Raw genomic sequence first — 13,617 nt, 5'->3', positions numbered from 1 at the left:
AAAATTTACCAATGATTGTGGTGGATTTTTATCACTGGCAATTTTTAAATAAAGATTGGATGCTTTTCCTAAAAGATACGCACTAGTTCAAACAATAATTAAATCATGGAAGTCCTACGTTAGACAGGAGGTTAGACTAGATGATCACAATAATCTCTTCTGTCTCTGTAATCTATACATCTGTAATTTCTCAGTGTTGATGATTTCAGTAAGAGGTTTACAGTTAATGTAATACAACATTCATTATGAAACTTCCTTTTGTTGGAGTTTTATTGTATCCATTACAGAAATGCAACAAATGTGTAGTCCAGTAAGATTGATTGATTACTTACTTTCACAGGGATGCTATTTCTATAAACTACTAATTACTCAAATGGAATCAATACTGTGGTGTCAGTCTCAGCTCTCTGAAAATTTTAGCTTCCTTTCTTAATTTACACTGATCAATCTTCCAACCTGACCTCTTACCATAATTTCAATGCAAAGAGAAATGATACCCTCCTTCATGACCACTTATGGCCCTTTGCAACTAATGCACACTAAGAAGTTCCTTCACCTTCAGGGAAAAAAACCTATAACCCCCAACATGAATCTAATCTGTAGTAAATCAGATTTTTTTCCCTTCCAGTGACTGTTGCCCAGTGAAAAGAACTAGTGTTAGTGGCAGTCATTCAGAGTAAGGGAATCTGAAAGACACCTGCAACACACAGAGAATAATCTTATTCATTCTGATTATCCTAAATTTTGACAAATATTCATCTTGACCTTTCTTATCTGTAAAATTGCTTACACCTACCTAAATGTGTGAAACTGCCACTGAAAATGTGGGACAACCACTTTAGTTACTCATGAGAAAAAATATATTCAGACAATATAAGGGCTAGATCCTACAAATCCAACTCACTAGTATTCCTTATCCCAGGAAACAGCCAATGGGACTACTTCAGTGAGTAAGGACTATTCACATGAATAAGAGTTTGCAGTATCTAGCCCTAGTTTATAATGTTTCTCCAAGATTAAATATTGTTAAGATGGAAGCGTCTTCCTCACATTTATTGTCTTTTCTAAGTTTTGCTGCTGCTAGTAAAATTTCATACATTACAAAGTGGCATACTGAAGTTTCTCCACTTTCACCACTGAAATCTTCAGAGTTTCCTAAGTTGGATCCCCCTTTGGTATAGAGGAGATGGCTGCTAGCAGAGCATTTTTCCGGGGTTGGGAGGGATCTTTTCCTTTGGAGTGCTCTGAATTCCTCCCCTCCCCCTATTCCAAAATGGCCTGAGTCTATAGAGCTTCAGGCATGCTCCCAAGCTTACTTGTTTAAGGAGGCATTGTGGAGGGCTGAAGCAGTTTATGATGGGATTGTTGTCTGGTGATTTTAAATTTTATTGGTCTGCTGCATGGTTATTCGTATGAGATGTGATAGGGTGCAGGAAGGAGAAGTGATGAGGCTTTGGATGATTTGTTTTGTAAAGTATAAATGTATGTTAAGAGTGTCCAGCATTTTGGATTTCTTAGATCAAAATCGAAATAAAGAAATTATGGTGGGCTGGCTTTCCCAAAACATCTGTCAATCCAATATATATGAATGGGAATTGGGTATTAAAATCATAACTAATAAGCACTCTCCCCCAAATTTAAAATCTAGAGACACACTTTTGATTTGTTCTTAATCATTGAAGTACCTAATGTAATAATAAAACACAAACAGTGTGAATCAGTAGGCTAGTAGTTCATGCCCCAGATATGCTTGAATGCCTTCAGTCACCCAAGAAGTTCACCAATGCTGATGGCTATTAGAGTTTTGATAATTCACTTTAAATTACATTTTAAAAAATGTCTGAGGCTGGTAATGGTGCAACATACCCTTACACTATGAAAAGTAGATGGGTAAGATAAAATAACAGGGAAAAGGCTATAAATACTTTCTTTTTTATTTTGAAAATATTTATTGTTTATTAATATTTTTGTAAATAGAAGTATCTTAGACTTCCTGGCTGCTACTTGAAAAATAATTGTCCTGACATGTTCCTTCCCAGAGAGATTTCAGGAAATTTGGTATACTTTTCTGTGTAAAAATGAATTTTGAGGGATTTCAAATATAAGAATCTCCTCTTCACAAATCCTTTCTCTTCACTTCCTTAAATAATTCCATCACTGGACTTTTTGGTTATATGGGTCTGTGTGTTACAAGTGACTCTATGGTCCCATATCTTATTTTGAAATTAGCTAATAAGCTGCTACAAATCAGGTCAAGATTTTGTCCATGTATTTGAAGTGCCGCTGGAAACATGGTCCTGTTGTCTGCTGCATCAGTAATAGGTTAATAATGATTGGAAACATGAGGAACTGGAATCCACATGACTAGATACATTATTAATATTTATTATTTATTGAACTCTGATAGTGTGCTTTGCATAGCCGCAAGGAGCATTCAGCATACTGCAGGCAGACAAAACAGTTCTGACAAATATAGTACCTTGGGTGACAATATAAACTCAGGGAGTGTTTCACCCTTGTTTAAATGTCTTATAGCATAAATGTGCTTTTAAAGAATGAATTTGAAGAAGAATGACAAATTAATAATGCACAGAAGAGGGAGATGGTTCTGAGGGCTTGTCTGCACGAGAAAGTTGCACCAATAAAACTTAAGGTGTGAATTTAAACTGATATAGTTAAATCTGTGCAAAAGGCAGTATACATGCTCTTATTTTGGTATGAGTGGTTTATTTTGGTTTAGCTTAAACTGATTAAGAGGAAGTTTAATTAAAGAAAAAGAAGCCACATGTATAAAAATGAGTCCACGCAAGTTTTGTTCTAGCTTAACTATGTCAATTAAAAAGCCAAATCAAGTTAAACCAGTGCAACTTTCTCACATAGACAAAAGGAAGTAAATTTAAAGGCACCGTTGGCAGAAAGGTAAGGAGAGAGACTTGAAAGGAATGGAGCAAATAAGGAGGGCATGTTTGCCAGTAAATTCTGACTTTATGCCAGGCAGTGAAACCTTAGCTACTATTGGTATATTTACATTTTGAGGAACAATTGATGCAATAGAGTTGAAATGTGCCCAGTCGCCAAACGCCACACTCTAATTTTCCACAGTTTAACACTTTTCTCCACTCCCTGCATTCATTATTAAGTAAGTGATCATCATAATTCAACATGCTCTGAGTAACTATTTGCTTCAGAGTAAACCTTAATAACTAACCTAATGCATTTTTGACAGCCTACACCAGACTTTCCCCTGTATGTTGTCTCGGTATTTTATTAGTTTCTGGGGACAAATGATAATAAATTTTACTAGCTGGCTCTGAAAATAAACTAAAATTTAATGTGTTTTAAGTTATAACATCGTCCACTTCAATGTGTTCAGCTTAATCTGCCCAACCACATCCTAGATATGTTCACTTTTATGGCTTCATATCAGAGACAAACAAGTTGATTAGTAATGTAAAATGTTTGTAATACAGATTAAAGAAGACTGGTATTTTCATTGCTAAAAGCAAAACAAACCGAGTAACCAGCAGCTTAGTTTAGTGACTGAGGGCTTGGCTACACTTGCAAGTTACAGCGCAGTAAAGCAGCCCCGGGCGTCCTAGCTCACTCCCTGTCCACACTGGCACCCCAACCCCCATTTGAAAAGCACGTTGCAGTCACCTGCATGCTGGGATAGCTGCCCATAGTGCACTGCTCCCAATGCTGTTGCAAGTGCTGCAAATGTGGCCATGCCAGTGCACTGTCAGCTGTCAGTGTGGACAGACTGCAGCACTTTCCCTACTGTGCTCTACGAAGGCAGGTTTAACTCACAGCACTCTACATCTGCAAGTGTTGCCATGCCCTGAGAATAGGTTAGGAGGCAGGAATAGCTGAGTTCTAATCCCAGCCTTTCTAGTGGCTCCCTAGGCCATATTAATTTCCGAATTTCTAAACTATAACTAGACTACACAAGATCATGTGACTTGTGTAAAGCATTTGTTTTTATCAGGAGTGGACATGTGATTAAATGCAGACCTGATGTGATTATCAGGATGGGTGGTGATAAATTGGCAAACCATATCCATTCGTCATTTTCTAATATAGAGACTAATTGTCAGTATACTGACAGCATGGAAAAGGAAGGTTGGGATAATCAAACTTCCATTGATGTTCACTGGAAGTTAGCTGCCTAACTCCCTTAGGTGCCTTTGATCATTTCAAATTAAGTAACCAAGGATACCTGAGAATAAAGAAGAATGTAATCTGCAATTAATACAAACCAATCCTGCTATTTTGACTATTTATTCAAATAGTGCATGTTATATTTGTGACATCTCTCTGAAAAGTAATGTATCATGTCCACTGGGAGTGTGGCATGAAGTGTCAGAGGCTGGTATTGCTTTGGGCTTCTTTATATGTTCCTGGTGCTGAACACCTTCATGGACTTGGAAAATAAATTGTGGTGTTTTACTAATGTCAGATGGTTGTTTTTAATTTAGTTAGCCAGCTGCTTCCGTTAGCGATTTGATGGCGTTTTCCCAACCTTTCCGTAGGCAATGTGACTACCATTCAAAACAACTATTACCTCAAATGCCCAGAAGAAGTTTATGTACTCGGTATTTGTTAATACAACTACCCTGATCACAAGTAATATATTGTATTGCTCTGAGTATATTGAAAAGGCAAACAGGTTGAAGAAATGACTGCCAAAGACCACACCGGCATTTTAAAGCAATAAACAGAACTGAAGCACTCTGCTTTGCTTAGTCCTGGGAAAATAGGCCCAGATCCACAAAGGTAATTAGGCACATCAAACCCCACATTTAGGTACCTAAATCCCAGTTTTAGGCTCCACTGTGATCCACAAAACCCCTGCTTGGCTGCTCCCAATTGCTGTAGGTGCCTAAATTCACTTGGCACCTACATTTTCAGGGTAAAAGTTCTGTAGGTGCCTAAGGTCTTGTCTACATGATGCCAGCAAAGGGCTCTGGAGGATTTGTAGAATGCTCTAAGTGCGCTGCTGGCACATTCTAAAATATAGTTTGCAGGAGGCAGGAGCACTTTCCTGACACCATGTAGAAAGGCCCTAAATTTCTGCCTGTGGGCATATGCATGCACTGGATGCCTATCTCCTGCCTAACCCCCAGCATGATTCCCAAACCAGGAAAAGGTAGGTTGAGGAGTGCCTATCTTGCCTGTGAGGCTTGAGCCTGTAGGTGTGCTCAGAGCCCATTCACTAGATCAAACCCCATTCAAAATCCAGGAGTGCTCACCTTATAACTTCTAATCTAGTGCTTTTGTTAGAACACACGCTTGGCGACCCAGGTTCAATTCCCCCCTTTGTTTGCAGTAGTCTTCTGCATCTCTCAAGAGTGTGCTCTAATCACTGAGCAGTCAGGTAGGAGTGATTCAGGAATAGATAATCTTAAGGAGAAGTTTGAACTAAACTTTATATTATTTTACTATTAATAAAAACCAGATCCCAGGAATAGGGGTTCAGAGAGCCAATTTCAGGGGGTCCACAGTTACCCCTGGCGCATCCCATTGGGCTTGAGCCCTACTGCATTGGTGGACACACACACACACACACCCCTACCCCTACCTTGCAGGGCTGGAGCCCCAAGAACCCTGCCTTGCACCTGAAGCCCGGAGCCTTGAATGCAGAGGGTGTGGAGGGTGACCAGACAGCAAGTGTGAAAAATCGGGATGGGGGTTGGGGGGTAACCATATTTTTAAAAGCCCCAAATATCGGGACTATCTCTATAAAATTGGGACATCTGGTCACCCTAAGGGTGTGGGGAACTTCAGGAAATATGCTATGAGAATTTAAGCCCTGGTTTGAACTGAGCAGTCAGGTAGGAGTAATTCAGGAATAGATAATCTTAGGGTGAAATTTTGAACTAAACTTTATATTATTTTACTATTAATAAAAAACAGATCCCAGGAATAGGGTTCTGGGGATTCTGTGTTGTATGTGGACTGTTTGAGAGCAAGCTAAGAAAGGTGTCTACTCACGGCATGGAATATGAAAAATGCTATTTAAATGTTAAATTAAATGGGAGTAACTAAACTTTGTGATGTGTACTTTCAATTCCAAGACCTCATGTAATATTGTCACTGTAACTGGGTATTTCTCCTATTTCCTTAGCTTCATTTGTCCTCCTATAATATTTCATGTTGGAAACTAGGGTGCAAACTCTGCATCAAAGAGGCTGCATACATATGTTGCTGTAAGATGTTTATCACACCCATGGGTATTAATGAATAATAATCAACATATATAATTTACTTCTCTTAATAATCATTTTATTATTACACTTCTAAAAGCTCAAAGGAAGGTTGTACCAATAGAAGATGAGAAGCAGCATATAGCTTGTGAGTGCCTCAGATAAACTAGCTTATTTTTAGAGGTCATAACATTTTATTAGTATGAGTAGTAGCAGCGGCTCACAGAGGCTTCAATCAAATCAGGGCCGCAGTATGCCACGTTCTGTACAGACATATACTAAAACAGAATTCCTGTCCCCAAGGGAATCTAATCTTAATTTAATATGAAATGGAATCAGTGGATAACCAACCAAATGGAGGAGATAAGGGAAATATGGGGTAATAGTGATACAAGTATGTTTTGCATAAATTAGCTGTATGCTCTATTTATAGCTATAGAGGGTTATGTTGTTTGCTTAATTGAGATAAATAAGGAGATTGGCTTAATGCTTTCCTAGCCATTATCAGCTAGTAGTGTTCCATAAGTATCATAGTTGAAATAGCTTTATGGTTTTTATCACTTTTTATTTTTCTAGGGTAGCATCCTACACATGAGGAACATGGGAGAGAGCAAGAAGATGCTCAAGGGAAAGCTGACAAATAGGTCATGGATGCTCGCTTTGTTGGTGGTGCAAACAGGGCTGGCTCCAGGCACCAACGAAGAAAGGAGGTGCCTGGGGCGGCCAATAGCATCCAGGTCTTCCATGGCAATTCGGCGGCGAGCCCTGCAGTCCCTCTCATCCTCTTCAGCAGCACTTTGGTGGCAGCTCAACCAGGCTTGTTTTTTTTTTTTTCTTTGCTGCTTGGGGCCGCAAAAGAGCTGGAGCCGGCCATGGGTGCAAAGAGATAATTGACAAAATAAGATTGTGGAGCAGATAGAGTGGGAAGTAAACTGTGAAAACCTTAAAGGTGAGGACCAGGACGGGGATCCACAAAGGGACTGGGACCTCAGCATTGCAATGCCAAGCATCACAATACCTAACTTCTCAGTGCCTAGAAAATCACAGGAACACCATTGTGATCTTCAAAGCCTGAGTTAGGTGCCAAGGCTCCTATACAATGAATGGGGAGAGATAGGAGCCTGAGACTGTGATCCACAAAGCTAGCATGCTAGGTGGGAAACAGTCTAAGCCAGTGGTTCTCAAAGCCGGTCTGCTGCTTGTTCAGGGAAAGCCCCTGGCGGTCTGGACTGGTTTGTTTACCTGCCATGTCCTCAAGTTCCACCGATCATGGCTCCCACTGGCTGTGGTTCACTGCTTCAGGACAATGGGGGCTGTGGGAAGTGGTGCGGGCCAAGGGACATGCTGGCCGCCCTTCCCGCAGCCCCCATTGGCCTGGAGCAGCAAACCGCGGCTAGTGGGAGCCGCGATCGGCTGAACCTGCAGATGCGGCAGGTAAACAAACCAGTCCGGCGCACCAGGGGCTTTCCCTGAACAAGCATCGGACCGGCTTTGAGAACCACTGATCTAAGCTATCCAATGGGACATGCTGAGGAAAGGGGTGTGTGCTAAGCCTTGCCCATCTCAGAAATAGGCACCTAAATCCAAGTTGCGGGGAGCACCTAATTCGGTTTGTGATCTGTAAACAAGGCGAAGATAGGCATTTGGTTGCCTACATGGTCTGTGGGGCCAAAATCAAAAGAGTCTGATAGGAAGCGGCAGCCCTCCCTTATAATCTTTGGCCAAGTGGCTAGGGTACTCAGCCAGGATGTAGGAGACCCCCAGTTCAAGTCATCCCTCCAACTGAGGGGCAGAACAGATAGGAACAGAGATCAGCCACTTCTCAGGTAGGTGCTGTAACCACTAGGCTATGGAATATTCTGATGTGGGTCTCCCTTAGTCTGTCATATTGAAATTGTTCCACTTTAATTACATTATTTAATAAATATTAGTTGGGCAACTGAAAGTGTTAGAATCACTCTGTAGCCTAATGGGTAGAGCAATTGCCCGAGAGGTGGCCAATCCCTGTACAAATCCCTTCTCTCCCTCAGGAGGAGGGCCTTGAATCGGGGTGGGGGATGTCACATTCTAAGTGAAGTACCCTAGCTCCTAGGCTAGTTTTATAAGGGAGGACCTGATCCTTCTTCCACCCTTCCCCAGCTGGTTTGTGTAAGCTTGCTTGAGGGGCCTGACCTGGCCTCTGAGCACACCTACTGGATCAGTCCCTTGCAGGTGAGTTAAGCAGCCAAATGCCTGTCTTCCCTAGTTTGTAAATTGCTCTAGGGCTTGGGGTGGGACATAAGTGTCCAGGTGCCTAGAGGGAAGCAGCAGTGCACATGGTCAGAGGCAGAAACATAGGTACCTAGGGAACTTTTACTGCAGAAATGTAGGCACTGAGTGAATTTAGGTTCCTACAGGATTAGGTGGCAGCCAAGTGGGAGTTTTGTGGATTGCAGTAATACCTTTGTGGCTCGCACTTGAGAAGCTTGTATTTGATATGGTGAAATAAGAGGAAAAAGAAAAGGAGTACTTGTGGCACCTTAGAGACTAACCAATTTATTAGAGCATAAGCTTTCGTGAGCTACAGCTCACTTCCTCAGATGCAGAGGGGAAGGACTCAAAGCAGGGTTGTTGAGGAGTAGGATGTTGTAAGAACAGGGCACATAAATTATTTTACCAACCAAATAGACCTGAACAGGACAAGATTGTACTAGTAGTCACAGTGTGAAATGGCCTGGAGGAAAGTTTTGGTGTTGCAATTAGAGGCAAAAGGCTTCTTTGAAATCTTGTGTAGGAAGAAGCAGGAAGATATAGACACAGCCTGGGATGTTGATCTACTGAGAGGGCAGAGTCAATAAGACACAGATTATAGGCCTGATTAACTAGGGGGATGTTTGTGTGGCCCACAATGACAAAGTAAAAGAGTGAAAGGGGATACCTTGGCAGGGGACAGATAATCAGGAGCTCACTTTTTGCTATACTGAGTTTAAATAGAAATGTAAGAAACAGTGGTGGATTTAGAGTTAGTGGGGCCCTGTGCTCAGCTTCATTTTTGCTACCCCACCCTGCAGCCAAGAAAAAGAACATTCTCTCTTATCTCCCCCATCCCTGTTTTTCATTCTTTTTTTCTTCATCCTCCTATTATAAGTAATAGAAAGTAAATGAAAATAAAGTGAGGTACCTTGATTGTTTTTGTATTCTAACTTATTTTTCCACAGACCACTTGAAAATTTGTAAGGGTCTCAGCGGATCACTTAATGATCTTTCCAAATATTGTTTGTACTGTTAGCTAACTATTGTAAAGTGCTTTGGATAAGCGCACTTTATAAAAAAACAAAACAAAACAAAAACATAAAAAAAACATTGGCTGTGGGGTCTGGCCAGGAGTTAGAATGTGGGAGGAGGCTCAGTGTTGGGATGTGGGGTCTGGGAGGGAGTTAGGGTGCAGCAGTGGGGTTGGGGTTAGGGTGCAGGGTCTGGCCAGGAGTTAAGATGTGGAAGAGGGCTCAGGGTTGGGGTGTGGGGCCTGGGAGAGAGTTAGGGTGCAGGAGCAGGTTGGGGCTCAGGGCTGGGGCAGAGGGTTGGGGTGTGGAGCACTTACCTGGGGCAGCTTCTGTTTGGTGCTAGAGGTGCAGGTGGGAATGGGGGGCATGCAAAAGCTCCTGCTTGATGCTCAGGGTGGGGGTGGGAATGAGGGGCTGCAGGAATTAGGGAAGGGGATGTGGGTGAGGCTGGGTGTGTGTGGGTGCAGGAGTCAGGGCAGGTGGCTGGGGGGTATGTGTGGTGTGTAGGGGGAAGTGCGCGGGGCGGAAGGGCTCAGGGCTGGGGCAGTCCCAGTCGTGGCCGCTGGGTTACCTTACCTGGCTGGTTGGTGGACCTGTCCCTGCCCTACTGCTACTCCTGTTCGCTGCCAAAGGGAGCTGTGGTGGCAGCAGCATGTGAGAGCTGAGACTCTGCTGGCCTGTTGCTCCCTTCCTCTGGCCTTTTTCCAGGAGCTGCCAGCAGCAGTGCACGCCAGGGACTGCACCTGCACTGCCTGGCGTCCAGAGGAGCAGGGCAGCAGGACAGGTGCAGACGGACACCCCACCAGGGGAGTGCAGCCGCCTCCCCTACAGCATGCCCCCAGCTGGCCCCTCACCTGCCTGCCTCACCTGGCCGCCAGCACGAGCCAGCAGCAGAAGCCCTGGGAGGCAGCAGGAGCCCAGCTCACCAGCTGGGAGAATGTATCGCACACTGTGCCTCCAGCACAGCTCTTAAACGGCTCCCTCCCTGCTCTCCCCCAAAGCTTCTGCCCCATCGTGGTCCCCCTGCAGGGGGTGCTGGATGGGTCTGGGCTCCCTAGCCCTTGGGCCCCCTGTAGCTGGGGAGCCCCGTGCCAGGGCACTGTGTGTTTCATTGTAAATCCGCCTCTGGTAAGAAAGACAGGCAAAGATCTGGGATTGGACTGCAGAAGACTGATCCAGAGTGGAGAGAGAGATTTGGGAGTAACTGGTGAAAATAGAGTTGTCAAAGCCATGTGAGGGGTAAGATCGCCCATTGTTAAGGTGCAAAGGAAGATTAGGAGGGGCCTTTCTCACTATAGAAATTAGACTTAAACTAACATGGTTCAATTAAAATTTAAAGTCTCAGTGAAAACTGGGAAGCTCCAAATTTAAGGTTCCCATTGCCCCTGTAACTTGGCCGTATTATAAGTACATATAGATAAAGATTTTGGGCAGTTCTCTTATGTATTTGTGTGCTGGGCACTGTACAATGACAGAAGGGTTTGCACATATGGATAGAGGTAAACGTATATCTTAATATTTATGCATATGTTAGATATTAGAGAGACAAGGTATCTTTTATTGGCCCGACTTCTGTTGGTGAGAGAGACAAGCTTTCCAGCTACCTGAAGAAGAGCTGTGTGTGGCTGGAAAGCTTGTCTCTCCCACCAACAGCAGCTGGGCCAATAAAAGATCCTATTTTGTCTCCTTTGGGTGCCGTGAGCATGGTTGTGTACGTGGCGTGGTTCATTCCTACCCCTGACACCTGTCCCTTTTGTGGTGTGAGGGAGATCCTGGTTCGCACGGAAGAATACAGCTCTCCGATGCAGTAAGTAGGCACCAGGCGCGGGGGAGCCCACACTGATCTCGCGGGCTGACTGTACGCTTCCTCCTCCAGGACAGCGCTGACCGGCTCCGCGGCCTCTTGCGCTCCCGAGTTGGAGAAGCGCAGCCGGGGAGGCGGGAGCGAGCCTGGTGACGCGGCATAGCACTGGGAAGCTAGGGCCGCGAGCGAGTGCCTGGCCATGGGGCAGGGCGGGAGGTGGAATTGCAGCCTTGCTAGCTGCAGGGGGGCGGGGAGAGGAGGAGCGCTGTCCCTCGCCGGCCCCCGAGCCCTTCGGAGCAGAACAGGGCGCGGCTGGGGGCTCCCGAGAGACGCGAGGGGCTGGAGGAAGCGTGGAGCCGGGCGGCTGCCGCAGCAGCGCCGCCAGGGGGAGCGCGCTAGAGGGCGGGGGCGGCGGTGCCCTGCCAGGTGGGCGCCGCCGACGGGGCGAGTTCAAGGAGGGCAGACTTGCCGGGGCGGGCGTGGCCGCGGGCGGCCAGGGGGAGCGCTGGGAGCCGCGGGGCCAGCGCGGGCGCAGGGTCGCTGGAGGAGAGGCTGCGGCTGGGGCATGCGGGGAGATGAGGCTCAAGCCCGGCAGCATCGTGACATTTCTGTGCCTCAGCGCCGCCTTCTCCTTTGTCTGCTTCACCGCCTGGAGCAGGAGCGGAGGTGAGAGCCGCCGGGGCGCGAGCCCTCGGGGCTGCCAACCGCCGCCCTCGCGCCGGGGTCCCCCTCAGGTGCCGGGGGAGTCACCTCCCAACGGCCGCCGCCTTCTGCACCTGCTCAGCTCCCCTCCCCGCTGGGGGCTGCCGGCCACAACCCCGGGCCCCCAGCTGCACTGGGGCAGGAGGGAGCCGCAGGTGTCGCTCTGTCCTCCCCGGGCTGCTGACACTGCCCCGGGCCGGGTGAACAGGAGCGGTCCTGGGGCTACTCCGGGCACCCACGCGGAAACCTTCGGCAGCAGGCAGCTGATGCTTCAAAAATGTCTTGGGGCACGAAGTAGCATTTCAGATTAAAATGCTGTTTTAATCCATTGGCTGTGATCTGCTGCTGTCCGGCGCAGGAGCTACCTCCGGCCTGGTATTCAGAGGTGCTGAGCACCTTCAGTTCCCATTGACTTCATGGGGGGCTCAGCACTTCTGAAAAATCAAGCCTTTATGTCTTACTACCTTCCACCTTTATAATTATCACATCCCTACATACTTGGGATGGTAAGGGTTACACACAGGATTTCTGAGGTGTTACAATTTATAATAATCTCACCCTGTTAAGAACTATTCACATTTCCCAGAATAAGAGGCTGTATACTGGTTAATTATTGTCCTCAAATTAAGGCTAAGAAAAAAAAACTGTTTAAGAGACCACACAGGAAGGTAGCTCCTAACCAGTAGCTGTTTAGGAAATGTTTGTATTGCACAGTCTGCACTGAATTATCTGGAACTGATTATCCTGAGAGATCCCCCATTTTATAGTGGGGTCATAGCCCAGTCCTGCTCCCACTAATCAATTGCAAAACTTCTGTTGACTTCAATGCTTCAGGATCCAGCCTTCTGTGTTTTAGAACCTTATCTTGCAAATATTTATGCAGGTATGCAAATTTACTCACATGACCAGTTTTACAGGTGGGACTACTCAAGATCCTAATTCTGTGAAGACTAAAATGTGCTTAAATTTGTGCACCGTGTGCAGTCCATTGAAATAAACACAGCAAGAGAATGTTTCAATTAAAACACAAAATTGAAGTCAGTGGGACTACAGTACATAAAGTTTAAGCATGATTGTAACTCTTTGCAGGATCAGGACCCAAGTGAGTAAAGTTAAACGTCTACATAAGTGTTTTGCAGGTTAGGGTCCTGGATCATACTTTTAGGTGAAAATTATATTTAAGAAAATTCTTGTCAATATTATTAACAACACCCTGATATTAAAATGCTAAGAACAGGAATGGAGTTGGTGATATGGTAAGACTTTTATATATCTAACTATTATGATGATTTTTAAAAATTGATCTTTATATTTTATTCATCTGGGACACTGAAACTGATCTAGTCTGTTTTACTTGCTGATTCTTGGGCAGCAGGATCTTGTGTTAGTGTCTAACACTGTTGTCAAGGTTCCTTCCCCACTCTGAACGCTAGGGTACAGATGTGGGGCCCTGCATGAAAACCTCCTAAGCTTACTTTTACCAGCTTAGGTTAAAACTTCCCCAAGGTACAAACTATTTTACCCTTTGCCCTTGGACTTTCGCTGTCTAACACTGGTATTATTATTATTATTATTATTAGGAAAGAGTTCGTTTGGAAACATCTTTCCCCCCAAAATCCTCCCAAATCTTACCCCCTTTTTTCTG

At 44.9% G+C, this 13,617-nt stretch overlaps 1 protein-coding gene across 4 annotated transcripts in view; it reads left to right on the top strand.

Annotated features, from left to right (window-relative positions):
• Positions 1–11,561: 11,561 nt before the first annotated feature.
• Positions 11,562–13,617, top strand: part of MGAT4D (MGAT4 family member D) — a 117,840-nt gene continuing 115,784 nt past the window's right edge. For 3 of the 4 annotated variants that reach the window (XR_012158574.1, XM_073341191.1, XM_073341190.1), the window contains exon 1: positions 11,562–11,936. Coding sequence is in view for 2 of the 4 variants with exons in the window: in XM_073341191.1 (XP_073197292.1) it covers positions 11,846–11,936 (91 nt within the window). In the remaining 2 variants the exon portion in view is untranslated. The remainder of the gene's footprint in view (positions 11,937–13,617) is intronic. The other variant, XM_073341192.1, reaches the window with a different exon arrangement.

Source organism: Lepidochelys kempii, chromosome 4 (genome assembly GCF_965140265.1).
Source record: "Lepidochelys kempii isolate rLepKem1 chromosome 4, rLepKem1.hap2, whole genome shotgun sequence".
Taxonomy (NCBI): domain Eukaryota; kingdom Metazoa; phylum Chordata; order Testudines; family Cheloniidae; genus Lepidochelys; species Lepidochelys kempii.
This window is presented reverse-complemented; position numbering and strand designations above follow the sequence as displayed.